General features: G+C 38.6%; 2 protein-coding genes across 8 annotated transcripts; one reads left to right on the top strand and one right to left on the bottom strand.

The window, feature by feature from the left end:
- The first annotated feature begins 437 nt into the window (after positions 1-437).
- Positions 438-15,565, top strand: alpk3a (alpha-kinase 3a). Of its 7 annotated transcripts, none has more exons than XM_039807920.1 (17): positions 457-700; positions 964-1,285; positions 1,702-1,734; positions 2,114-2,235; positions 2,737-2,854; positions 2,994-4,332; positions 7,917-10,365; positions 10,620-10,907; positions 11,158-11,445; positions 11,854-12,001; positions 12,558-12,685; positions 12,780-12,815; positions 12,914-13,188; positions 13,299-13,387; positions 13,488-13,705; positions 13,799-13,847; positions 13,939-15,565. In XM_039807920.1, exons 2-17 carry the CDS (start codon positions 1,146-1,148, stop codon positions 14,276-14,278), a joined length of 6,060 nt encoding a protein of 2,019 aa, XP_039663854.1. In that variant the 5' UTR covers positions 457-700; positions 964-1,145; the 3' UTR covers positions 14,279-15,565. The 7 variants fall into 7 exon arrangements, with proteins under 7 accessions (XP_039663859.1, XP_039663858.1, XP_039663860.1 ...); XM_039807921.1 differs by having other exon boundaries at positions 1,006-1,285; XM_039807924.1 differs by lacking the exon at positions 11,158-11,445 and having other exon boundaries at positions 445-700.
- Positions 15,566-15,616: 51 nt separating this feature from the next.
- slc28a1 (solute carrier family 28 member 1) lies at positions 15,617-26,785 on the bottom strand. Its single transcript, XM_039807928.1, has 19 exons — positions 26,681-26,785; positions 22,873-23,323; positions 22,581-22,660; positions 22,428-22,504; positions 22,053-22,144; positions 21,729-21,918; positions 21,494-21,635; positions 21,143-21,256; positions 20,285-20,359; positions 20,098-20,178; positions 19,898-19,978; positions 19,604-19,729; positions 18,401-18,531; positions 18,133-18,301; positions 17,556-17,753; positions 16,946-17,027; positions 16,765-16,863; positions 16,580-16,685; positions 15,617-16,439 (listed from the first exon to the last, which is right to left on the bottom strand). Exons 2-19 carry the CDS (start codon positions 22,874-22,876, stop codon positions 16,319-16,321), a joined length of 1,968 nt encoding a protein of 655 aa, XP_039663862.1. The 5' UTR covers positions 22,877-23,323; positions 26,681-26,785; the 3' UTR covers positions 15,617-16,318.
- Between the last annotated feature and the right edge of the window lie 31 nt (positions 26,786-26,816).

Here is a 26,816-nt window from a genome sequence, read left to right on the forward strand (position 1 = left end):
TGATGACAGTGAATGGGAAAACAAACTGAAAGTCCATGACAACAAACTGAAAATCCATGAAAACCAACTGAAAGTCCATGTAAACCTGACAAGAACAGTGTAAAACCACAAAAATAAATAAGACCAATCAAAAACAATAACATAACTAATGTGTCATACATCATTAAATCAAAGAATATATTTTGTCAGCTGAGCCTGTTTATGTCTAATTGATGTGAAACATGAGCAGCAAGTATGTATATGTTTTGACCATGTGTTGCAATACAAAGTGAGGGGGGCTGTCCTTTAGCAACTCTTATGCAAAGCATAGGACATAGACCATTGGTTGTCATCAGCTACAGACACAGACATGTTTTGCAAGTCCACATCCACTCCACTACAGTGTCTCACTATGTGGGACACCCTTTTTCCATCTTATTAACATGTATCAAAATAAAGCAGTGACATTTTACAGTATGACCATTAATTAAATTATTTTTAGTTATGTGATCTAGTTTGAATGGTTAGCTTTTACTTCACATTTAGTTTAGTTTTTAGACTTCTTTCCTAAGTCTTGGAAAATCTGATGTGCTCTTGCACCTATTTGTAGGGCTGCTATAAATAGGCCCCTGTTGGCAACACATGCGTCTCTATGATAGGCAGTTACAGAGATTTTCTTCACAGACTCTGGCTCGAAAGCAACACTGACAACATCTCAATGGTAAGTTGGAAAATATACCTGGTTTTAAGGTGACCAAGTAACACCTGAATTATATCACTAACACGTTTAATTAAATAACACGTTTTAGGTTTGTGTTTGACCACTAACAGCCCTTCCACGACCCGGTAGCTGATATCCTATTTATAACTTGCTCCAATGCAAAGTACTATGCTTGGTGAGAAAGAACAAGCATTAAGTCTAAGTGTGTTTCTCTTTTATATGAGCAAATGACCCCTAAACTTTTTCTTTATTTTTTTCAACAGGTTCTGTTACCATTCTGAAGTGTTACTTATTTTCTTCTCCAGGGGCTTTTACATGGATAACACCATTTAATTTGAGCCCTGGACTTTGACAAACTGTGGACGTGAACACGGAGTAGTTTCATACTGTGGGTGATACATTTACCTTTGGATTTGACATTTGCTGCGAATTGCTTTAGTGGACGATGACTTCCAGAAGGCCAATGACTCGCTCTTACTCTGCTAATGGGAGGACAAGCAGCTTCAGTGAAGAGGAGGGCAGCTCTTCCAATGGCCGCACAGAAAGCCGCAATCCTTACCTCTCAAATGTTAGGCCTGAAAACAGGTAGACAGCCTCGTCTATAATCCATGTATAGAGGATGTTTCTTATGAAGCAGATTTGTGTTAAAAAAAAAAAACTGATTTATATTGCATGGTGATAAAGAGAAAGTATCTGGGTCAGGTAGATTAAGTAAAAAACAATCACATAACATTATCTTTCTATATTTAAATGTATTTAGCTTGAGTAAATGATAAGTTAAATCACAGATTTTTACCATATTGATTAGCACATCACATTGTGGGTCACAAATCACACATCAATTATGCATTTTTCTGTTTCCAATCTACAAACCATATGAACAAAAAATATGCTCCTTTTGTCAAAGAGGAGGGCAGTTATTAAACTATTTCATGTAGGTGGGTTATATGTACACAGCACGGAATCATTGACATCCCTTTATCTGCCTCTCCTCTGAATAGCTATTCAAGGTATTCTCACTACAGGCCAACGAGGTAATCCACACTTTTCAAACATTCTTCCCAACTAACATCTTAACCACAAAAACTGGTTTACACCAAGAATGAAACCTACACGTTTGAACTGTAAGTGTCCGGTTTTGTCAAGTGTTGCGTTCAGTTTTTAGTGATGAACATTGTTTTTCGTGTTGGATTGACAATTTTGTTTTGCTTGACATCTCACAAGTCTCTCTGTCACTCTTTCACACTCTCGTCACTCCTTTCGTCACTACCAGACATTCCCATTAACATCTTTCCTTATTAAGCAAGTTGTTGGATTGAACTGCACAGAGGTGAAGACATCACTGGAATGATACTTGTGTCTACGATTTGAAAACAAGAAATTGACACTCTAATGCATAGTGTTTGCTTTCAGGAGCACATTGTGCAGCGTCATGGCTCAGCTGACCGAGGATACACAGCCGTCCTTTGAGACCACCTTGAAATCAAAGGCAGTGTCGGAAAACTGTAATGTGAAGTTCAACTGTGTGGTTTCAGGTAGGTCTGTCAATTTGCATGCCTGAGCTTGTTGTTTTTTTGGAGTAACTGAGACTTTTCAGATTGTGTGTGATGAAGAGACAGGATGTGACTAATCTGAAAACAAAACAAGGATTTCACTTTGAAAGCACCAAATTAAAAGCTTCATTCTTCCAGAACTGCTCCTTAGACACAATCGACCATGTCATATTCAAGCTGACTTTTCAGGATGTTGGGTTTCTAACTGCAGGCAGATTGGATGGGTGGGCCCATCCAACAGTCGCAGCTGTTCCAGCAGCTGACACATCATAAACATGATGCAACAGCCTCAAAACACATTCATGCCAAAGCTTCTTACACTGCATTTTGTTTACTGTATAATTTCCCATATAAAATGATATTTAGTGCAAACTAAAGACTTAAGTCTTTTCAAATATTTATAGATAGTACTTTGTTACACTAGAGGTGTAATGTTTGTAACCCAGAGGCAATCCATTCATTAAAATCTATCCATGTCTTTAGGTTACCCAGCTCCAGAACTTAAATGGTATAAAGATGATATGGAAATGGACCGGTATTGTGGACTTCCAAAATATGAAATTCATCGTAATGGAAAAACCCACACCCTCCATATTTACAAGTATGTAATACAACCTTGCAAGAATAGTAATCTATTAAAACAAATTATTAGAAATGCAGCTTTTTGTTTTATGTTTGGAATTGTAACACAGTCAGTGTACCTATAATATGATTTAAATAGATGTTTCTGTTTTTTTTAGCTGCACATTGGATGATGCAGCCATCTATCAGGTCTCAGCCAGCAATAGCAAAGGGATTGTCTCCTGTTCGGGAGTTTTGGAGGTTGGCACCATGAACGAGTTCAAGATCCACCAGAGGTTCTTTGCCAAGCTGAAGCAGAAAGCAGATAAGAAGAAGAAAGATCAGGAGGAGCAGACCAAGAAGGTGGATAAAGAAAACATTCAGAAAGAGAAACCGCAGTGTAGCCCAGAACGTCCTCAAAGGAAGCGGCACATCCCACCACCAGAGGAGAGGCCAGCGGTCAAGGAACCTGAGGCTGTGGAACAACTGGGAGCTGCTGCAGTACCTAATGGTATTAGCGCTGAAGTCAAGGAAACAGCCCCTATGACATCCAAAGACCTGGAGCAGGAGATATCGCCAGTTGAGGAAACTATGGCCAAAAAGAAAATAAAGATCTTAAATTGTGTAGATTCTGGGGGTAGCACCAGCGACAGCAGCAATGGCAGAAGCCATATGATGGGAAATGGAGGGGAAAACTGTTATGATGGAGGAATTGGTCTGGCACAATTTCTGGCAGAGACTCTCCAGTCCCAGGCTGCTGAGGAGAAACAGAACTCATCTCGAGGGGAGAAACCTAAAGAGATGGATATACCTACTGTAAGTGCCAGCAGAGAGAAAGAGAGAGGGCAAGAGGGGATGCGAGACGTGAAGGAAGAACAAGAAAAAGCACTTGAGGGAGAGTATGAGAGAGAGAAAAGGAGAGAAGAAGAATTGGCCATAGAGAGGGAGAAAGAAAGGGAAAGGCAGATGGAGATGTCGCATACAGTACCCTACACAAAACATGGTTCCGGAGTCAAACATCCCAGCAAGGCTCATAAGGATCACGACCACCACAACATCCAGGCTTCCATCTCCTCTGTGCTCCACACAGTCAAAGACTTCTTCTTTGGTAAGAGCAGGAAGGACTCTCATGATCACATTGAGAACAAGGAGAGAGAGTTTGACCACTCGCCTGCTTCAACGCCGCCATCATTTCGGCTGCAACCAGAGCATAATCAAGTGTGCAATCCTCTAACGGAGGACATTGTGCCTATGGAAATAGATACACTGAAGGAGCTTTCAGAAACTATTGATACAGAACAACAGTCAGTGTCACTGAAGCCACATGAACATAAGCATGAAGACAGACACACAGACCTGCCACTAGCTCATAAATTGCCACCTGAGAGCATAGAGGAGTCCACAGGGCAGAGTGTCAAGGCAGCCGATGCTGTGGAGAAAATAGAGGTGTCTGTGGGGCCAGAGAGCAACGGTCCAGGTGAAGAAATGTCATTGTCTGGGCTTCAAGTTCTCACTGAGGTACGTACAATGGTCTTGAAGGGCAGCTGGCTGCCACTTGAGAGTTAAATATAGGCTGCGTTTGTTTGAAAAGATAATACAGCTACTTCAGGGTCAAAGTTTAGGATGTTAGCTGCTGCTGGTTGCAAATGTGGTAGATAAGAAGCATACGACTCATAGTTACATTTGTTATATTCATTGAACAGTGTGGGTTAGTCGGACTATACAACCGCTTTAAAGCATACAGATTAATATCAGTGGTCAGCAACTGGAGGAGTGAGTCAGCCTGGCCATGTGAGGCTGTGGTTATACTGCATCTCTTTACTGTGTATCACTCAAGAGCGACAAGCCAAACAAGACAGTGTTGGAGAAATAGGGAACTGAGCAACTTGTACTAAATATGTGTGGAGGTGGGGGGGAAGTTGTGGATCTACACTGCTCGGATCTCAGATGTTGGCTGTGATGAGTGGGACACAGTCTTGTATAAAGTACTTGAAGTCAATAGTATCTTACCAGAAAATGACTTTGGTAGAAGTTAAAGTCACCTTTTAGAATATTACTTGAGTAAAAGTCTTAAAGTATGGGATATTTACTGTAGTTGAGTATGAAAAGTAATTTTCTTGTATTAAATGTACAAGTAAGTAAGAAAGTAAAAGTAAAGAAAAACTTTGATAATGAACTTTATTGTGGCTTCCTCATAACAAAGCATAATATTCAGGGTTTCCACACCTTCTTAAATATGTATATATAAATATAAGTCTGACATGAACAAAGAGAAAAACAGGAACAGAATTTTAAGCAAAACAAGCGAACATTTCTTGTAAGTAACGAGTAATGAAGACGCTGAGGAGAGTAAAAGTATACATTTTATTTAGGAAAAGTAGTGGAGTAAAAGTGAAAGTAATATAAATAACGACGTAAAGTACAGATACATGAAAATTCTACTCAAGTACAATAACTAAGTATATGTACTTTGTTACATTACAACACTGGCGGGACACCAGTGCGTCAGAGATCATGATGAAACCTGAATGTCAGAAGTGGTTCTCACATTACAAACAGGGCTTTGCATGACAGGAGGCCGTGTGGTCTTGATGAGCAGGAGTAGAGCGGCAGGTCTCGGCATGAAAGGAGGGCCTCGTCACATTGGACACATTCCTCCCTGCTCTTAAAATAAACCTCTTCCTCATCTAGAGAACAGGGAGGTAGGCAGTACTTCGTTCATCTCAGTGTTCCGCTTGGTAAATTGTTTCATGTCTGTCATGTGTGGGGAATCAGGACAATCATACTATGATTAATGTGCTGTCTACGCCCTTACAGTAAGGAAGCTGATAGCGGCAGCGATTTATCGTTTTTGCTATATTCCGGGTTGGACTGCTTTAATTCAGTTTCATGTGACTGTGAGGCTCTTGGCCATTTTATATGGATTTGTTTCATGACTTTCTTTGACGTGATGAGGCTGGAACTCTTTTTTTATGTTGCAAATACATGGCCATGTGTTTCCAACTAAAGCCATGCCTATGTCTTCTTCTCAAATATTAAACAAAGAGAGAATTTAAATTCTCAGATTTGACCTCAATCTCTTTTTTAAATAAAATGATTTTGTCTTTGTTGATGCCAGAGTGAAAATCAGTGGCCATATTAAATTGAAATCCACTAAAGTAATGGTCAAACTGTACAGGCATGCACTTATTTTCAAAAAATCTAAATATCAAAATCACTCTAACGTTTTAGTTATTAGAATGTGATTCCTCATTCTCCATGCTTAAGGAGGAAGTTGGAAAGAATTTGTTGAAAGTTCTGAAAGTTTATTTTAAGCCACCAAAACCAACATTTCCTTGAAAGTTAAATATTTGTATGTAAATGTATTCTGAGTTTGTGAATTGCTTTGTTTCGTGAATTCTTCTTGAAGTGCACAAACACTATATTCACCTATAGTTTCATTGTGCACAGTCACATGTTGAAAATGAAACTGAAGTCTATGTTTAAACATTATCCATCTGCAGAGAGATTGTTTGTCCGTAATGTGGAACTACAACTGTACCTTTGCTATGGTGGTGGTTTTTTTATTTATTTATTTATTTGATAGGGACAATGCTCATTGATCAACAGACAAATTACTTGCTATAAACAAGCCAGAGTTAGCTACAAGTGCTAATTTCCATCTGTTGTCCCTAGCCAGGTCTTAACAGACACCCTAAAATACAAAAATCAATACAAATACCCTATAAATCTAATAAATACAGTAGCAATGTAATAAATACAGCAGAAATTTTAAAACAATATGAATATACCCTCAAACAGACAATGTTGCTCACCTCATCTAATCCTCAACTTAATTACAGTATAAAATACAGTATAAATAAAGAAAAAAATGTTAAGTAAAATGGGAAGCCTCGTGGATAAGTGGTTGGAGGAAGTCAAACGATATATCTGAACAGTATTTTCTCACATGGCTGTTGCATCTATTTACACACCGAGGTGTAGTGATGACCACAGCTTCATTTTTAGACTGAATGTGATACCAGTTCTCTTCCATCGAAAGCAGCAACTTCTTTTTTTCTTAGTAGTCACTGCTGGCCAAACGTGTGGCTTTGTTACTCTTCTGCATTCATTTTAAGGGCGTGGACAGTAAAAACATGGGGCAGTGAGGGGAAAACCCCCAAAACACTTCTATATGTAGCTTGAAGCTTTACCTATACATCTTCTCTTTGGTACTTTGCACTCTCAAATTTAAGCTATTTGTTTTGTTTTTGTTCTTTCTTCACCAGCTTGATGATGACAACATAATTATGCAAATCATGTTATGACTAGTCTTTTGTTGAGAGACAAGCAATCATTCATTCACTGTCCAGCAAGTTCTCTGTGTAAACAGCACATGTCAATCATGTGGGAATTCCCCTGTCTGTGTTTTAACATAAGAGGCAAAGCACACAAGCACTTTGAAACTTTAATTGCTTAAATCATCGACCTAAATGTATAAAATGTATTCATGGCTTAATGCAGACAATTTTAAACCAAAAAAAGATAACGCCTGTTTGTTCAAAAACCCAAAAAATGAATTGGACCCTTGCACGTGTAAACCATAGACTATAAAGATGTGTAAACACTTGGTTTCAGCTACCTTGCACATGACATGTGTTATAGAAGATCCTGAAATAGGCTGACAGGTGATATAAAAAAACAAAACAAGAATAACCTGATGTACTGTAGTTGTACCACAGTGCTCTTCCTCTCTGTCGGGAAATAACACTGCATTCCAATATAATGTTTGTCAGAATCTGTCACTGTTCATGATTCTGTTAATTTATGGAAGAAAAACCTGTCTCAGTCTAAAAGCGTTGCTGTGTGAAAGGTCACTGCAGTAAGTTTGCTTCAACGAGCTTCTAACTCCTCAACATGACACTAAGTGTTTTTTTTCCAGTACGTTGTGAGGCCATTTTGCCACTAACAAATCAGCCTCTTAAAATATATATTTTGTTTTGCATAAGAAGTTAAACCAGCAGTGTAAGGCATGTGTGGTTAATGGAGTTCCTTGTGGAAGACAAACACTGCTGCAAATGCACTGAAGTACTAAAATGCTTTATTTGTTTACTTTCTATCAGGCTGAAGAGGAAGACTCTCAGATAGCAGCAGTTATCAAAGAGGTTCCCATACACCAGCAAGATTACCTCGTAGTTGCACCACAGTCTAATCACCAGGCTGCAAGAGATGAAGCTTTACTCAGGGAAGAAATATCTGTCCTGCTACAGACCCACGGCCCTTATGAAGAGGAATGTTCCCCCGCAGCCACCCTCACTTGTTTGGAGGAATGCTGGACTTCCCCTCGCAATCTTATCTTAGCGTCAAACAGCCACAGCCTTGGAGAAGCACCCACTGAAACTTTACGAGAAGAGAAGAGTGTTGATAGGATGGGCAAAGAGGAGGGCCATTCTTCCAATAAGATATGTGAGAAAGCTGAAGTGAAATCAAAGAAACAGCCGTGCTCAGATATAAACAGATCTGAGAATACTGAATTAACAACATGTTCAATGGAAGAAAGAATAGAGCCATGTCAATCTAAAACGCCAGATCAGGTGCTTTTGCTTCTGCCTGCTGTGGCAACATACAGTGTAGAGAGAGATCATGTAAATGAACATACTGAATGTACTTCACTGATTCAGGAAATGAATGTAGGATTTCCGCCCACTGCAATGGTTGAGAGTTTAGAGAAGGGTGACCTAAAAATACAGCAAGAATGCACTCCTTCTACAGTAGAGGAAAGCCGTGAACTCCACAATGTTAGTTCAAACACAGGTTTTAGAAGCGGTGAAGAGGAAAGCAAATTGAAAGAGGTATTGATTTCTGCTTTAGATTTAGAAGTTAACCCTTGTAACAATCTAAAAACACAGATGATTTTAGAAGGTGAGAGCACCGAAGCAAGAAATGAGAGTTTACAGTTTGAGGTGGAGACAGAAAAGAGAAATCCAGTAAAAGTAGAGGAGTTAGATGAGTCGAAGAGCCTCTCAGTAACACAAAACAAGAAAGGTAATGCCTATGTTTTGGAGGAGCACAGTAATGTTGCACATCAAGACAACAGTGAGAGACAGCAGGGTTGGCCCTCTGTGAATATCCCACAAATCCAAATATCTACAATTGAAGACACCCCAGATATTAAACCAACTGTTGCAGGTGTAAACCCAAATGAACATTTTATAATCCCAAAAATTGAAATAATGGAGCCTGAGTTCAAAGAGTGCACTCTCCCTCTAACTATTTTGGCACTAAACAAGCAAGAATCAGGGCCTGCTACTTTGCAACAACATGATGCAACTCATGTGTCTGAGGTAATAATCCAAGACCAGGGTGTGGCTGATTCTCCAGGCTTGCAGAATGATAACAACCTCTTACCTACAGAGAAAGTAAAGGAAGTTACGCAATTAGATGACGAGACAAAAATTATCAAGCGGGAGCCGCCACGCATGAAAAGCAGTGAACAGCTCCCTCAGATGGACTATGATTCAATTCCTGTTATAAATGTTTCATGCACTGATGACAAGGAGGATGATGTATTCGTAAACACCCATATTTCAGATACACAGCAGCCTTTTGAAATTCCACCGGTGCCTTTGTTTGTGGTGCCACCGATCTCTGTCACTTGTCATGAAAGTGATTCTGTACTCAGTCTGCCCACTCAAAGTGAGTTGACAGAAACTGAAACTTCAGCTGCCACACAGAGAGGAACAAAGCATGATGCTGACAACACTATGCCTGGAGAAACTCAAAGTACAAAACAGAACGTAGAAGAAATGGCAGAAAAGAGTATAAAAGACAAAACTCCTGCTTTGCTATTTGAAGCTCTAATAACAAAGTTTGGTGACAATGTGCCATCATTAAGTAAAACAACAGATGACAACATTGTCCCTGAAGTCTTGAAGACAAAATCCCTTAAAGAGGCCAAGATAGAGAATTCTGTGTCTGTTGAGGACCTCCAAAGAAACAGATCATCTGTTGAGAGACTTTGCGCTAAACCGCCGGCCCATCCATCACTGAGTCCAGCCAGTCTCCGCAAATTCATGTCCAAAGCTGCTGCAGACTCCGACGTAGGCCTAATCGCTGTGGGTGACCGTCAGAATGAAAAAGCAGACGAAACTCTGAGTGGAAACTCAACACCAACATCATCCCTCTCCCGTGAGAGCAGTCCCCGTCTGAAGCGCAGAGACAGTCTGTCGCTGATACGCTCTGCCACACCTGAGGAGTTGGCCTCCGGAGCTCGTCGCAAAATCTTCATCCCAAAAACTAAAGAAGATGGAGAGGGAGCAGTGGTTGGTGCACTAGATACTCAAGGCAAGAAGGAGACCCCCTACATGTCACCCAGTCAGGCTCGCAGAGCAGCATTACTACAAGCCCCCACGGGACAAAATACCCCACCAATGGAGAGGCGCTCTCCGCTGCTAAGCCGCAGAAAGGTCACCTTGGAGGTTCCAAAAGTCACAGAGGAGACTCCCACAGAAGAGCCAGTCAGCACCAAACAAGAGGAGAAACCAGCTGAAAAGGAGCTAAACCCTTTGAAAGGTAAATATTAGAAAGATATAAAGATTATGTTGTGGGAACAAGTTCTGCATGTTTTCCAATAAGAGCAGTGTCAACTTGTTTGCACAATTTGATAGTTACAAAATAACTTACAGTATTTATCATTTTGCTTACCTTAATTAATATAAACCGGAACATGTACTGTATGTACAATATGTCTAAATACTCAGGCTCTGGAGAATCACAAGTGATGAGCTGTTAAATGGCAGTGTAACATGTTTGACTTTTTCCTGTAGTTTTCCCAAAAGCTAAAGACGATGGAGAGGGAGCAGTGGTTGGTGCGCTAGATACTCAAGGCAAGAAGGAGACCCCCTACATGTCACCCAGTCAGGCTCGCAGAGCAGCATTACTACAAGCCCCCACGGGACAAAATACCCCACCAATGGAGAGGCGCTCTCCGCTGCTAAGCCGCAGAAAGGCCACCTTGGAGGTTCCAAAAGTCACAGAGGAGACTCCCACAGAAGAGCCAGTCAGCACCAAACAAGAGGAGAAACCAGCTGAAAAGAAGCTAGACCCTTTGAAAGGTAAAGAATAGAAATATATAAAGATTATGTTGTGGGAACAAGTTCTGAATGTTTTCCAATAAGAGCAGTGTCAACTTGTTTGCACAATTTGATATTTACAAAATAACTTACAGTATTTATCATTTTATTTACCTTAATATAAACCGGAACATGTACTGTATGTACAATATGTCTAAATACTCAGGCTCTGGAGAATCACAAGTGATAAGCTGTTAAATGTCAGTGTAACATGTTTGACTTTTTCCTGTAGTTTTCCCAAAAACTAAAGAAGATGGAGAGGGAGCAGTGGTTGGTGCGCTAGATACTCAAGGTAAGAAGGAGACCCCCTACATGTCACCCAGTCAGGCTCGCAGAGCAGCATTACTACAAGCCCCCACGGGACAAAATACCCCACCAATGGAGAGGCGCTCTCCGCTGCTAAGCCGCAGAAAGGCCACCTTGGAGGTTCCAAAAGTCACAGAGGAGACTCCCACAGAAGAGCCAGTCAGCACCAAACAAGAGGAGAAACCAGCTGAAAAGAAGCTAGACCCTTTGAAAGGTAAAGAATAGAAATATATGTTTGATAAATAAATGCATGTTTTCCAAAAAGAGCAGTGTCAACTTGTTTGCACAATTTGAGATTTACAAAATAACTTACAGTACTTATAATTTTACTTACCTTAATTAATATAAACCATAACATGTATGTACAATATGGCTAAAAAAGAATCACAAGTGATAAGCTGTTAAATTGCTTTTTCGTGTAGTTTTCACAAAATATCAGAATACCATAATTACAAATGGTTCTGTGAAATACTTAGTTTGTCAACACATGAGTGTGATTAGTACACCAGTGCCTGAGGAAGTGGAAACATTAGAAAGTCTCTCCACTCTCCAGTACAGTATATATTTACCTTGGGCCCCTTGTTTGGCACCCCCACCCCACCCCCATCACATGCACCACCAGCTCCACAGGTCATCCGTAAGATCAGGGGAGAGCCGTTCCCAGATGCCTCCGGACACCTGAAGCTGTGGTGCCAGTTCTTCAACGTGCTCAGTGACTCCACCATTAAGTGGTACAGAGATGAGGAGGAAATTCTAGAGGTGAAGAGAAGGTAAATCCCCTTTGTGTCTTACAACGTCAACACTACTCTAATTACCTGTATCACAAATCAACAGCTTTGTCACATCGTGGTGTTCAACTTGTATTACTTGTCACCTTTTTGCCCCACTGCTATTGTTTTGAGGATTTCCAGTCGACATGACTGGTAAAATTGGACAGGTTCCAAATGTGAAACAATAATGCTACGAGGATGAACAGGATTTATCTGGGCCTCAGAGTGCATCCCATGGCCTTCTGTCATTCTCATATTCTCCCTGCAGAGACGTCCAGCTCATGTGACTGTGAGCCCCACAGCTGTGACACAGAGAGGTGAATCTCTGGCTAGACACAGAAACTGTAACCTGACACATTATTTTTCCCATCTCCAGGGGGCATTAAAAGTCTATATATGTGCCACTGGCTGCTGTGTCAGCACAATGCTGCCACACAGCGTGGCCATCTGTCTTACAGTGACACCTTGTGGGTTGTTGTTGAATCTTTGACGTTGGGTACAACTCAACTTGATTGTGTTCAATGATTTTGTGTTTTTCCATTTTCTTGCCCTCAAGTGGAGGAGATGAAAGCCAAGTAGCACTGGCTGTGGTTCTAGCATCCAGCTATGACTGTGGAGTATATGGCTGTACGATCAATAACGAATATGGGACTGACACCACTGACTTCCTGCTCAGCGTAGACGGTAAGCTACAGTATGCCTGGAAAAATCACGTGTGAAAACTTTTTTTATATATAAATAACAATCTTATGAGATCTTTCTGTTTTCTATTTTACAGTTCTGTCTGAGATACTACTAAAAGATGATTTGGAAGGTACATTTTTCAGTTAGCTATGTAACTTATCAGCCTTTTTTATGATAGATTAAGTAAATTATTGCTCATTGTAAATATGTGTTTCTGTTTTTCTTTAGTTGGAGAGGAGATCGAGATGACCCCGCTGCTGTTCAGTAAAGGCCTGGCCGACTGTGGCAGCTGGGGTGAAAAGTACTTTGGCCGCATCATGACAGAGACGGTGCAGCTCGGGGAGGGCTGCGCTCACAAAGCCAGCAGAGTGAAGGTCATTTACGGCCTGGATCCCGTCTTTGAGTCTGGAAGCGCCTGCATCATCAAAGTTCAAAGCCCCATCCCTTACGGGACCACACAGGAGAGCAACCTCACAGAGAGAAATCTACAGATAACTAAGCAAGTGAGTGGTGGATTTCTTGTCTAAGAATCTTTGGTAAATTGCTCCCAATAAATCCCTAGTGATTACAATTTCAGTATTGATCTGCTTTATTAAATTATTTGTGTTGCCAGGAATGCAAAGTCCAAAACATGATTCGAGAATACTGTAAAATCTTTTCGGCTGAAGCAAGAGTTATTGAGAGCTTTGGCTTTTCGCTAGAGTAAGTATTATGCTTATTATACAGTATCTGATAATTGATTTCTTTTAAAATGTACAACCCTGCTTTTGATCAACCGACTAATGGTTTGTGTTGTCCACAGAGTGATACCTCAGTATCTGATGTACCGGCCTGCAAACTCTGTGCCATATGCTACAGTGGAGGCTGATCTTAAGGGTGTCTTCTTTAAGTACTGTATGATGGATGCTAAAGGCAGGCTGATTACACGAACCATGTCGGAGGTGGAGCAGAAATGCAGCACCTTCCAGCATTGGATCCATCAGTGGACGCATGGCAATTTGCTGGTCACTCGGCTGGAGGGTAAGACACACATACAAGTTTATAAGGAGTGCAATCATTCATCTATTTGTAGGAATGATAATACTAATAATCTGCTGTGATTTATTTTTGCAGGTGTTGAAACAAAGATTACAAATGTTAGAGTTGTGACCAAGTCAAAAGGGTTTGTATCTAAACCAGGACACGCAAATGTTATCGTTGTTGTTGTTTTCTATCAGAATAGCTGGAATAAAAATGTGTTCCCTGTATTCCAGATACCAAGGACTAACAGAACATGGCTCTCCTGAAGTGTTCGAACAGTTTCTGACACACCATCAGTGCAACTACTACTGTGGACTTCTTGGCCTGCGCTCACTTAAAACTATGGATAGTCTGCAGCAACCCACCAAGATGAAGGGCTCCAAGAGCCCCCTGCTCAACCGCAAGTTGGGCTCTAACAGCCCACAGCTGCAGCGGAAAGGACACAGCCCTCAGATGTCTAGAAAGGCTTCTTCTAGCCCAAAGGTGACTAGAAAAGTTCAGGAGACAGAGGACAATAAATCAGGTGCCAAACCCAAACCTGCAGAAATTGTTGATGTTCTTGAAATGAGGTAGGAAGAAGCACCTCAACTGTGCCAAGCACAATTTTATTGCTTTTAATGGTTTAGTATTACCTGTTTCTTTCCAGTTACCAAAACCAGCAAGGTCTTGAAGAGCGAGATAATAAGAAAAGGAATAGTTTGTTGACCTGACTTGTCATAAAGAATTACTGTGAACTTCTCAGTCGCCATTACAATTACAGTAGGAGACATCCGTCCTCCAGCTACTGTACTTGAAAGGCTTATATTAAATGCCAAACAGCAAAGCATGTGTTTTTAACTTTAACGTGTGAAAAGTAAAACTGGGTCACACAGAGTTGACATAACATTATTAAATAGTTTGAAACACTTGCCTCAGAGTCTTACAGTATCAGCTCTATGAGTGGACAAACAACTCTAAGAGCAATTGTGCTCGAAACGTCACCTATAGGTGCAATAAATAAGTGGATATTGGAGCACTGCAGTGTGCGAGCTATTTATTTCTGTACTACTGGACAAACACCTTTCTAAGCAATACCTGTCAACTCAAAATCATCATCATTGAAAAATCAACTGTAGGCCTACTTCACACTGTGAAATATGCAGTGACGTTTTGCTTTTTCCTTTTAAATGAAGAGATGTCAACATTTTCATGGTTTGATTTCAAGAGTTAGGGAGAATAAAACCACAGCCACAGAGGGGGTTGAGGAAATGTGTCCATATTAAACACTTCAAGTTCATCTGTGATGTACAGTATGTGTGTAGGACATCATTTTAGAGACGTTATATATGGCTTGCATTAGAAATGCAGCATTACAGGAATTACAGAACCATTTTTAGATGTTTGTGTGTTTTTGGTTACTAGTTTTTGAGTACTTTGTATCTGTTGTGTCTGTAATCAGTCCTCTCCTAGTATTTCAGAACTATGCTGGTGAATGCAAAGCAGTGTGCAGTAAGGGGCTTACCAGTAAAGTCTTTAACTATGGTATGCTCATGCTCATTGACATGCAAACACACGAGCGATGAGGAAAGCTGATGAATGAGTACCACACCGTAATTTGGATCTGACCTATGGACTCTGGGTCGAATAAAAGCACACTGAACAAAATAACCAAAAGAGCAGACTCATGACTTTCAGAAGCCTATTGATCACTAAGTAAGGCTCCGTGAATGACATCTGTAAAGTTGTACAGCATCTGACAATCCCCTTTGCTGAACAAGAGAGCTGTGAGTGTTGCTTGTGTACAGTTGGTCAGCAGAATAAGAATCAGAATGAAAAAGTATTCAGTTATCTCATTAGTTTCAACAGGTATTCATGATTAAATTCCAACAGGAGTCATTTGTCTTTTACAAATATTGAAGAACTGGCAAGATATCTTTAGAAATTCCTTTAATAAATTATTGGTTAATGATCAATGAGAATCTTCAAAGTCCTCCGCTCTTAAACTTCAGCTGTCATTACTTTACATCACTGTAATTGCATGATTGTTTATGATAGAAAAATTCAAAAAAGAGGTTGAAATGAGGTTGAAATATTGACAAAGGAGCGAATGGTGTTAATGTGTGGTGTCATGCCAACAAACCGTATTGTGTTTATGTGTGCATTAAGTGTGAAGAAAAATTGTAAATGAGTGAGTGAGTAAATGAATGATCGATTAAGAAATAAATGTGTTTTACAATGTGTGCTTTGTTATGTCATGTCAGCAAATGTTTTTTTAATAAATATGTAAAACATTTGTGTCCAAGCATAGATGACATTTTCATAGGTTTTTATTTTTTTAAAAAGTATGACTGTATATATAATTATCAATAACAAAATAACTAAGTCACTCAATTCTATTTGAAATATTTACATTCAAACATTTGATGCCTGAATATTTCATGAGGTATATTTCTGAAGGTGTGTCCTTTTAATCTTTGGATTTAAATAAAAGCCAATATCTGAATTAATTTACAATATAATACATGATGCATATAGGCTTTACATTTTTACATTAACTGTAACACAAATATACAAACATACAGGCACGTAATTAACTACAATAGAAAACCAGACACTGATATGTATTTTTCTCCTCTAATTACAAACTGCCACATTAGAAAGACCACAGCACTGACAACATTTAGAGAAAAACACAGTGACATTTGCTACGGTGCTCCATGATCCTTCAAACAAGATGGTCCCATTGTTAATAGTGCTGCAAAAAAATGCATTTGAGATGTAAGTCCAAATTGCACACAGAGAGATACTCAACTACCTGAGTGCACATTTAAGAATCTATTAACCCTGTATGTTGCATTTTAAATCAGTCACCGTAATGAAAATGTACATGCCTACCTTTTAAAGAGGTCTTGACAGCAAGTTTGTAAATTTGCATCTGTGGCATTGAAAGCAGTTGCCTTAAACAGCTCCACACAGTCAAGTGGAGGAACAAAGAGGATCCCTAAGAAATAAAGCAAAAAAGCTACTCAGTTACAGCACAGCAGGAAACTGCACTGCCAGTTCAATTCAAAAGCCCCTACCTGCAATGCAAGCATTGATGAGAGATACACAAGTCCCAGTGAGCATAGCTCTCATCACCAAAGACGAGACATCACCTCTTCTGGATGGGCATATAGAGGCTTTGAGAAAAAGAAAAATCATTATTGAGAGAGTATCCTATGGCAGGACAAAAACATGATAATGGATCAATAAAATACTCACATAGGCCTCCAATCATAATGCCCAGTGAGCTGAAGTTGGCAAACCCACAAAGAGAATAAGTGGTGATTACTTCTGATCGGACCTGAAACAAGAAAAAAACACAATCATGTGATGTTATTTAGTGTTGTGTAAAATAATTTCCCTTTTAAAGCTTTAGTGCATAACTTTTTGATATCAATGAATGTCCATTACATTCAAGCCATTGCCAAATGAGTTGCTACAAAGCTAATTAAGACTATCAGCTCCACACAACTCTCTCTGTATTTCTCAGTATGGTTATGTTCAGAAGATTGTGTCGTCCGGTGACTTTCCCGCGCAGAAACTCGAGTGAAGATAATTATCTTCTCTGAAGAGAGATCATCGTGTTTTTTTGTAATCCTCCGTGTTCTCCTTGGCTACTAGCAACTGCGTGGAGGAGGGGCGGGGGCTTTGCACGATCACGGAAGACTTGTATCATGTGGACGCGCGGACGGTGTTGTTGACGTTACTTAGAATTCTTCATGGGGGGAGACAGAAACTACGCACTATAGCTTTAATTCTTTTGTGCAGTGCTTATGAATTTATAATTGTAGCACACCCACTCTCACTCCAATTAAGAACATTTACTCACAGATATCCATTGTCTTTTGCCTCCAACAATTTCATCAAGTCCGTTGAGTCTGTTGATCTTCAGTGCAGACAGTTTCTGATAAGCTACAAACTCATTGAGGAAGAGCTTAGTGCCAATTAGTTCAGCCACAGTGAAACTCTCATCATATGGTACTCCCATCATAAAGGCCACAGGCATGAATACATAGGAGCAAATCATCTATGAGCACAGGGAGGCATGAAGTTATTTGGATATTGTTAGACTCACTCACAAAATCTGTGAAATGTGCGCATATATAAATATATGTAAGTCCAAATAATGAATAAGAAAATACATAATCAAAACAAATAATGTTTATTTAAATGTTTATTTATTAAATATCTACTCATTTTTGTTTTTGAATGAGGTTGTAATTTTTTTATTAACAGAGCTTTTATTTTAATTGTAAGCTCTTTTTATCTTTTGACCATCTGCACATTTTTGGATAACCCCTTTTGATATTACAATTGTGTAAACATTCTTTTTTCAAAATCCAAAAAACGAATCACACATCATCAAAATGTCAACCATAAGTTATCAGTCTTCTGCTGAAACGTACCTGAAATGTGATTTCAGGATATCCCACCATACTGCCAAGCCAAATCAAAGCATTATTTATGAACTCAAGGATGGCAAGAAAGGCTATCAAATTTGCTGCAATGTTAGCAACAAGACCTATTGAAGCAGATGCTCCACTGCTAGCAGCCTCCAGGATGTTTTTTTCATCCCTAGGGAGTTTTAACAACAACAAAATAAAGTAATTTAATTAAAAAAGTAGAAAAATCATGATGGTAGAAGAGATGAAATTAAAGGACAGACATACACACCCACAAGCCACTTTAATATTCTTCTCTGACTTGAAGGGACTCTCCTCTGTCTCTGGGTAAGAAAGTTTGGAGATGGCCAAGGCACAAGGAGCAGCCATTACAGAGGCTGAAATCAAGGCAGATGGATCAATCTGCAAAATACAAGGAAATGTCGTTTAATTCATGGCGCTGTGGTGGAGTTACTGCAATAATCAGCAACAGATACAGTATTTAATATTCTGCATAACTGTTAATTAACAGTATTAAAATACCAAAACTGCAAATCAACTAAACAAAACCATTATCAAATTATAAAAAGTCCAAAAGTCCAGTTTTTATTGCCGTTTTAGTTGAGAATCTAACATTAGATCAGAAATACTATCAAAACGCAACACTGATCATGTTAGTCAAATCTATCCCATCTTTTCTTTTTTTAATGTAGTTGATGCTGATTTGCTCAACAGAGCAGAGTAGTCTTTTGTCTCCCGTCTACTAATTGTGCCCTGGATCTGATGGCTAGCAGCTCTATCTGAAGATGCTTTTTGACTGCTTGTCAGCAGAGATATACTGTAAAATATTAACCTTACAGGCAGGTGTTATTCAGTGACCCGAGTTGGTACGGCCTCTTCTAGATGCCACAACAACACTACTTTATTAGCTCCACTTGAAGAAACATGGGTTGGGCTTTTGGGCACAGATCTAGATTACCTAACAGGTTGAGACTACATTGTATTAATTGAGGAGTTCTGTTCAGAAAGAATAAATATTTATTGTGGTAAACCCCAAAGTTCAGTCCTAGGTTCCATTCTATTCTGATCTAAGCCCTGTCTAAAGCCTTGTAAATAGTTTTTAAGAAATTAGATGGCTCAAGATTTTTGCCAAAGGAAACAACCTTGTTTTATTTTCTTGTTAAGAATCTGAGAGTATACTTTGATAGTAGTAAAGTGGTTTTAGATGCTGCATTTAGTTTATGAGGCCCCAGACTATAGATTTAAGAATGTGCACCTCACTTCTAAAATTTAAAAGAAAACCTGCTTTTACCTTCACACCTTTACTTTGTTTCACACCCACAGATTGTTATTCATATACTATTCATTTTTAAATAACTCTTTTATTTATTGTCTCTTTTGATATCATCTTTTTGTATGAAATGTGCTATATAGATATATATTTTTTTTTTGTATGTATGTATTATGTGGTGGCATGAAAATAATTTAATCTCACCCCGAATGAGATGAAAGCCCCCATGACGCTGCCTGCGATTGTGGCAAATCCGCCAGTCATAACAGCATGGATCTCAGATTTGGTCATGTCCTTCAAATAAGGGCGGATCAGCAGCGGAGCTTCGGTCTGATGCACAAAGTGGAACAAAAGAAAACAAGCAGAGTAACTGTAGATTTTTTTTTTACTGCGGTTATTAATGTCAGAGATTGTAGCTCATGAAATTTCAAAGCAAAACATAGTCAGACTAGTGTCAAAGATATTATTACAAAGACATCAAAGTCTTGCTCAGAGTACCTGTCCAACAAATATATTGCCTGCCACACTCAAGGTCTCTGTGGGAGAGGTTCCCATCGTTATCTGCATAACCCATGAGATCTGCGTGGACAAAAACACATGGCTTTTGGTCATAGTATGACACTTCAGGCATAAGCAATATACACCAAGGCTTACAGGAACCTATGATACAGTGAGGTACAACTTTAACCTTTCTTTACCTTTAGAATGAGCCACTGCATTATCCCCAAAAAGTAAAGGACTGACATCACGCTGCTGAAGAACACAACAATGGGCAAAGCCTGGAGAGGTAATCACAAAACTCAAGTTTGACATGGTCAATTCCAATGACTTAGAATCTTGGTTAAGTGCTTATATTTAAGAAAGAATACAACGTCATCCACTTACTTGAAAGGCAAAAATGTTTTCGATCAGATTCCCAAAAACAAAACCTGACCCTTCTTTGGTATAGTTAAGGAATATCTGTAATCAAAATACAAAGAAGAAACATGGGTTATATCATTTCAAATGATTATTTGTCTTCAATCCATTCATTTATGACTATTATGTCACAATTACACATTCATTCATATTTTACAATAGGAAGTCATGGAACTAAAGTGGCAACTAAGAAGAGACAGTAGGCTGAACTGCACATTAAAAAGTGATTAACAGACCACATGCTTATGCGCACATTCTGTTCCCTCAACCCTTGACTCAAGAATAAGAGTGAACAGCATAATAAAGTAGCTCTAAAGATAAGCATGTATGATCCACTCAAGTAAAGAATATTGCGCCTTGGTAGATAACGAACACTGTATGCAATACGAGCAAAGTCTGGTGTGCAGACCCAAGAGCTTTTTGGATCACTTAGATCGTAATACAATTCCTAGATACATTGCATATAAATGTACATTTCGGATGTTATTAATATAAAATGGATGGTATTTCAATCCATATTCCTAATAAAATAAGTGAGTTTATAATGTACAAATACCTGTTAATGTTATGTTTGTTGATGATTTGGGAGATGTATACCGAATATCTGTGATGTTAATGGGGGAGGAGAACTGTATCTTGTGTAATAATCATCAGTGTGTATCCTATTATTCAATATACTGAGGTCACACACATGCCTAAGTATTTGTTCATATAAAATTGCAGCTGACACCTGCTTGTTCCTCCTACTTAACTAGGAATATGTTTCAATTATTTTTTCATTTGAACAAAGTTTAATATTTATGTTAAAACATCCAAGTTTAATACCTGCACTTGGGCTCCAAGCCAATCGAATGCTATGAGTCCAGGCTCCGTTCTTATAACAAAAAGGCCAATACAGAACTGCAACCCGAGACCCCAAAACACAGGCCTCCAAGATACCTAAGAAAGATTATTTGAAAGTTAGTTAGTGTATCAGGGTGTCTCCATAGAACCTTGTTATTGCAAGGAAGCTGCTAAACCTGAAGATGATAGGGGCACAAGGCCAAATGATATCCAAAGTCTTAGCAAAACAGGCCACAGATAACTTGGCGATAATCGTCCATTTCGAAACAGTTGCCACCCTAGTCATCATTCGTCTTTCAGTAGAGTCAGTGGTTGACTCAATACAGAACTCACCGCGGTCCTGTGTGCTGACAAGAGGAACACAAGCACGACGAACATGCACACACCTCCGAACGAGATAAGCTGCTGAGGACGCTGGCGTGTGTCTAAAGCCAGCCACAGAACAAGCAGGACCACAGCTGCTAAGATGAAAACCCTTAAAACACAAAAAAAACACACCTTCACTCATAAACAAATTCCATAATGTGTAGCTCAATTATCATCAACTGAAAACAAGACATCCACTCACCATTTTAACCATTTCAAGTTAGATTTAAAGCATCTAACTGTGGGTCTAAAACACTGACTGATGCTTTGTCCTTTGTACTCCTTCAAAAGTTCATATGATTTAGCAACAACAGCCAAACTGGTTAGGACTACAAGAGCGATGGCCCTCTGGAAATCCAATACACAGGCTGCAATGAAGTATGCCACATAACCTACAGGACAGAACAGAGCGTTTGATCAAAAAACATGATTATTCCTATCTTGTTATTGTCTTCAAAAGAAATATCATTCCACATAAACAAACCACGACTGATTGTAACACAAATGAACAGACTTTTAATATTACCTGCTCCAAGTAAGCCCAGTACAACGTATTTGAAGGTTTTTGAGTGAGCCTTGATGTAATCCTCTGTGGCATTAATCGGCTTGGAAACTTGGCTGAAATACAGGACAAATTATATGTAATGTCCACTTCTGTAAGGAAAAAAGTCTTTCACATTCAATTTCAATTATAGATTCTATATCGAGTCAAAGTTCACAGTAGCACAGTAAACAGCTGCACATATTTTTTTTCATAATGATATGTGCATAGTACTGTACATATACAGTACTAATAAGTATAAGCATAATCCAAACTGCGTAGGTTTAATGCTGTGCACCTTCTGTGATAATTGCACCCCAAATAAAACAACTATTACTTTACAAAGTGCAACTCACACACCTTAAGTATGATCCCAAACCCTTTTTTGTCTTTTTTGTCTGCCTTTTGACGCTGCTAGTATCAGTAATGTTGTCCTCCTAGGAACATAAAAGGCATTTTATTTAAAACAAAAACATGTGCCATTTTCTTTAAAAAATTAAATGTGATACATACCTCTATTTCAAAAGCCTGGTTGTCCACACCATTTCCGTTTGTGTGGGCTAAATCTTTGAGCTGGACACCGTCGGTTTCCGCTGAAAAACACAATCATTGTTCACTTCTATGCAGCAGCCTTTGAGAGAGCATGCTTTAACTTAACAACATGGAATGCCAAGCAAGTAAGAAGCTGTGTTTCTATGTACTGAGATAAGAAAGAACATTAAAAAATAAATCCATAGAGTCCTTGTGGATTAATTTGTGAATAATGGTTCGCAAAAATACCAGAAAAACAGAGCTAATGGCTTACTCATTGTGCGTCCTCCTAATCCTGGCTGTCAAATGCTGTGCTGTAAAAAACACACTGCGGGAAAACCTAGTCTGCCCTCTATGAAACAATTAATCATTAATAACAGAAGTGTTATGTATCTGTCCCAGGAAGTACACATAGTGTGATAATACAACAGAAATAATGTAATGAGTCATAAAGCAACATTTGATTAGACGTGATGTTAAGCAAGTTTGACAAATTACTGGAGCAACAGATGATAAGATGTGAATTCTTGTTAACAGATATGAAGTCATTGGGTCTGACTTTGAGCTTTTAAAGCCAATATGTGATAATAAAGGCGGATACATAGCAGATTAATCATGAATGAGCTTATCTGTAGGAGGAAGACCTCTTCCTGCAGCTCTCCTTCTCCCCTCTCTGTCGCACGGGCAATACGTGGGCAGAACAGCCAACAGGAACGCTCTCTGACCTGTAATTGACCAAAGTCTCCCGTCATGTCTAGATTATCTAAAGCCTGAATGCAGAGCCAAGAGGAGGTGTAGAAGAGTTTTCTCTCAGAACACTTGAATTACAATATCCTGAAAGATTATTATGGAATTTTTTGCCCCACCGACGCCACAAAATAAAGTACCTACCACAGCTTTAAGTTAGTCATAAAAAAGTAATTGTGCTACTATTTTATGAAAAACACATTTCTTAAAAGCATGTGAATCAACAAAATGATGAATAAGTTAAGACTTAACTCAAATTAAAAAAAAATCTTTGAATTTTACTGAATTAAAGTAACATTTTACTTTGTGCGCACAAAAAGAACATGAAACATCATATACTATAACCATTTTATATGGTTAGAATAGAAAGATCATGTCAGAGAACACATTACTCAAGTAAAATAAAGATAAGTATGTGAACTTTGACTATACTATATAACTATGTGACGTTATTAAAGGTGGAGTCCGTAATTTATCGTCCGTCCCTCTCGCTCCCACTGCCTTTCTCTTCATACATCCATGGCTTTTCCCCTGTCCTATGCACAAGCACGAACGGAATGGTAATGTGTGGCTTGGTCCAAGCCACTTTGTTTGTTTCCCATTGACAGACTGTGTTGACATTGGCTGTGTGAACACTGTATTTTCTTTTAGTGCACACATACATAACGGACAGATAGCAGACTGTGAAGAGATATTCCCTGAATTAAACAAAAATTGTATTGGATTAGAATCGCTGACTCCACCTTTAAATGCTCCTGCGTACATGTGCTACGACAGACACATGGAACCTTTTGTGTAATGTGAAATTATCTTGTATTTTTATGACAGAATATATCTTTAAATGCTTGTTTTGAAAATGAAGCACATTGAGGATTCACTGCAGAATCAGTTAGCCTCAAAAATAGTCATAGCTGTTATCTGGACCATTAAATATATTGCAGTGCAATTTGTACTTTACTTTCAGGGTGATGATTCATGATTGGATATAATGGCAGCTATTTGTTCCTCTCGCTGCTGTTCAAATTTGATCTTGTCACACACACAAAAATCTCTGATTCCTCATAAAATGCTGTTTATCCATGGTTCATAACACTTAAAGGGGCTCAGTCTGTCTGGATGGATATGACAAAACGAAAAACAAAAACAAAAATGTATTCTTGTTTAAACATTTTCAGAATGCCGTGCATACCATAAAATGCATTAGCAGAGGTTAATGACTTAATAACAGATTTTGTAGCACAACATTAAACACCTTAGTTCAATAACCCAAGGTGGTTTTTTTTTTTATGGACAACATCAACTCGTTTGCCAACAGTTTTAATTTGACATTTTAGATGTGACAGTCAAAGCTGTGATTGAGAAAACACTTGTTGAAGTTTGATTTCAATGCATAGCCTACAATACAAAAAAACTCAGCTTTTGTTTGTTTCATCTCTCAAATAATTCCGAAACATAATTGCTTCTGTTTACAGTTAGCTTATTTCTTTTTTTATCTGATACCAAAGTGCAGGAATTGGTGTCACCCATAGACAGTATATAAGGTGTCACCACTGTACTGATCACTAGCAGGAAGGAATAGTATTGAATATTAGTGTCCCTCACCTGTGTCTTACAGGATATCAAAAACTAGCTTACTAATTTAATTTAATTTATTATTGTGCAGAGTACAAGTACAAAGACAAAGAAATGCAGTTTGCGTCCAACCAGAAGTGCAAAAAGGCAGAAAAGTGCAATGTGATATTCAAGTATCGACAGGTGGTGCATAGACAGGACAAGAAATATATTGCAGTGTTATAAGAGCAGAATAAATATGGCTATGTAATATGAACAATGTATGAACAACATGTACAGATATGTGCAATGTAGTAGCAGTGACATTATAATAGTAGTAAGAATAATATAGATATATGCAGTGTATTAGCAGAATATATAATATATTATTATTATTTATTAATAATAAATAATATATAAAAAACAGAATAAATATGGATATTCTGTATGAACCATATACAGATATGTGTGTGCTTTTTCCCAACTCAGAGGTCATGGATCTTCCAGAGAATCTAAAAACCTCCTCCCCAAATGAGACTGTTCCAGTTTAGTGCCAGTTCCAGATCACAGTATGAATTGTAATGTCTCACATTATGGAAAGCTGGCAAATATTGTACCAGTTACATCGTTAATCTTATTATCCACTCAATATAAATAAAGCTTGCAAGGAAATTCTCGTCTGTGTGTAAAAATTAAACAGTAAAACAATAGGCTACCTTATCTTTCTGTGTAATGCCATATGCTTTACAGTATATCCAGTCTGCTAACAAGAACAAACAGTGGAATTGATGCCTGGTTTCCTTTATTTACACCCTGATTATAAATTGACAAGGATTGACAAAACACTATTAAAGCACTGACTGTCACAACGGACTGGTGGATACTGAGCATAACAATGGATACATGGGTTGTTTTGCTGCTAAGTAAACAACTGAGACTGTGATTTTGATAAATAGCTCTTACTTTAAATTAAGCAGAACACAACACAGCCTGTAGAACATCAGAAAAATCTCACTGTAACACAATCTTAATTTAAAGCCATTTTGATCATGCACACTATTTAACACTATATTAATGTATTTCATTGAATGTAAAGTGAATGTTCCCCATACGTCTCTGTGAACTTTTGCACATCCCCTGTTAATATATTTTTTCACATCCTGCAAAAAAACTACATCTTTCCTAATCTAAAACACATCATCAAACCTAATCATTTTACACATTTGGTAGCCTAATAGTTATGTTAAATAGTATTTTAATAGTATCTTTTTCATATTTGTATGGTTATTTTTCTATTCTATATTTATGTTCTTTACTATTGCAATACTTTGCTTTATTTGTTATTTCCTGTTAATATGTTTATTGTATAGGCCGACACCACCAGGCAAATTCCTTGTATGTCAAAATCTACTTGGAAAAAAAACCCATTTCTGATTCTGACTCATTGGACTTTCACCAGGCAGGGAGGGCTAAGGAAAGATGCTTGAGATGGAAATTGTTTGATCCAGTGTTTTGGGGACTTGGCCTATAGGCCTACTAGGGACTAAATTCAGGATATTGCAGCCATATTTTTTCTATCACTGAAAGCAAGTTTACAAGCAAAGGAAAAGACGGTTGCACGGTGAACGTTTAGTTATAGGGCTCATAAGCATAATACATTTTACCCTCAGGGTGCCCTCGGGTTGTTGGCATTGTCCATCGTCCATGGCATCTCTTCAGCCATGCCAGTTTCATAATTGATTATGTCGTAACATGACGCATTACCTACCTGCATGAATACTTACCACATACAATAATGCCAACGTTCATATCAGCTGAGCCACTGGATACAATAAATAGCATTTCGCCTTATTTTGAGGTGCATGCTAACGTTTCAAGCGGCCCATGGCACCGCCTCTTGTCTGTCTGTAAGACAGCGCC

Source organism: Perca fluviatilis, chromosome 8 (assembly GCF_010015445.1).
Source record: "Perca fluviatilis chromosome 8, GENO_Pfluv_1.0, whole genome shotgun sequence".
Classification (NCBI taxonomy): Eukaryota; Metazoa; Chordata; class Actinopteri; order Perciformes; family Percidae; genus Perca; species Perca fluviatilis.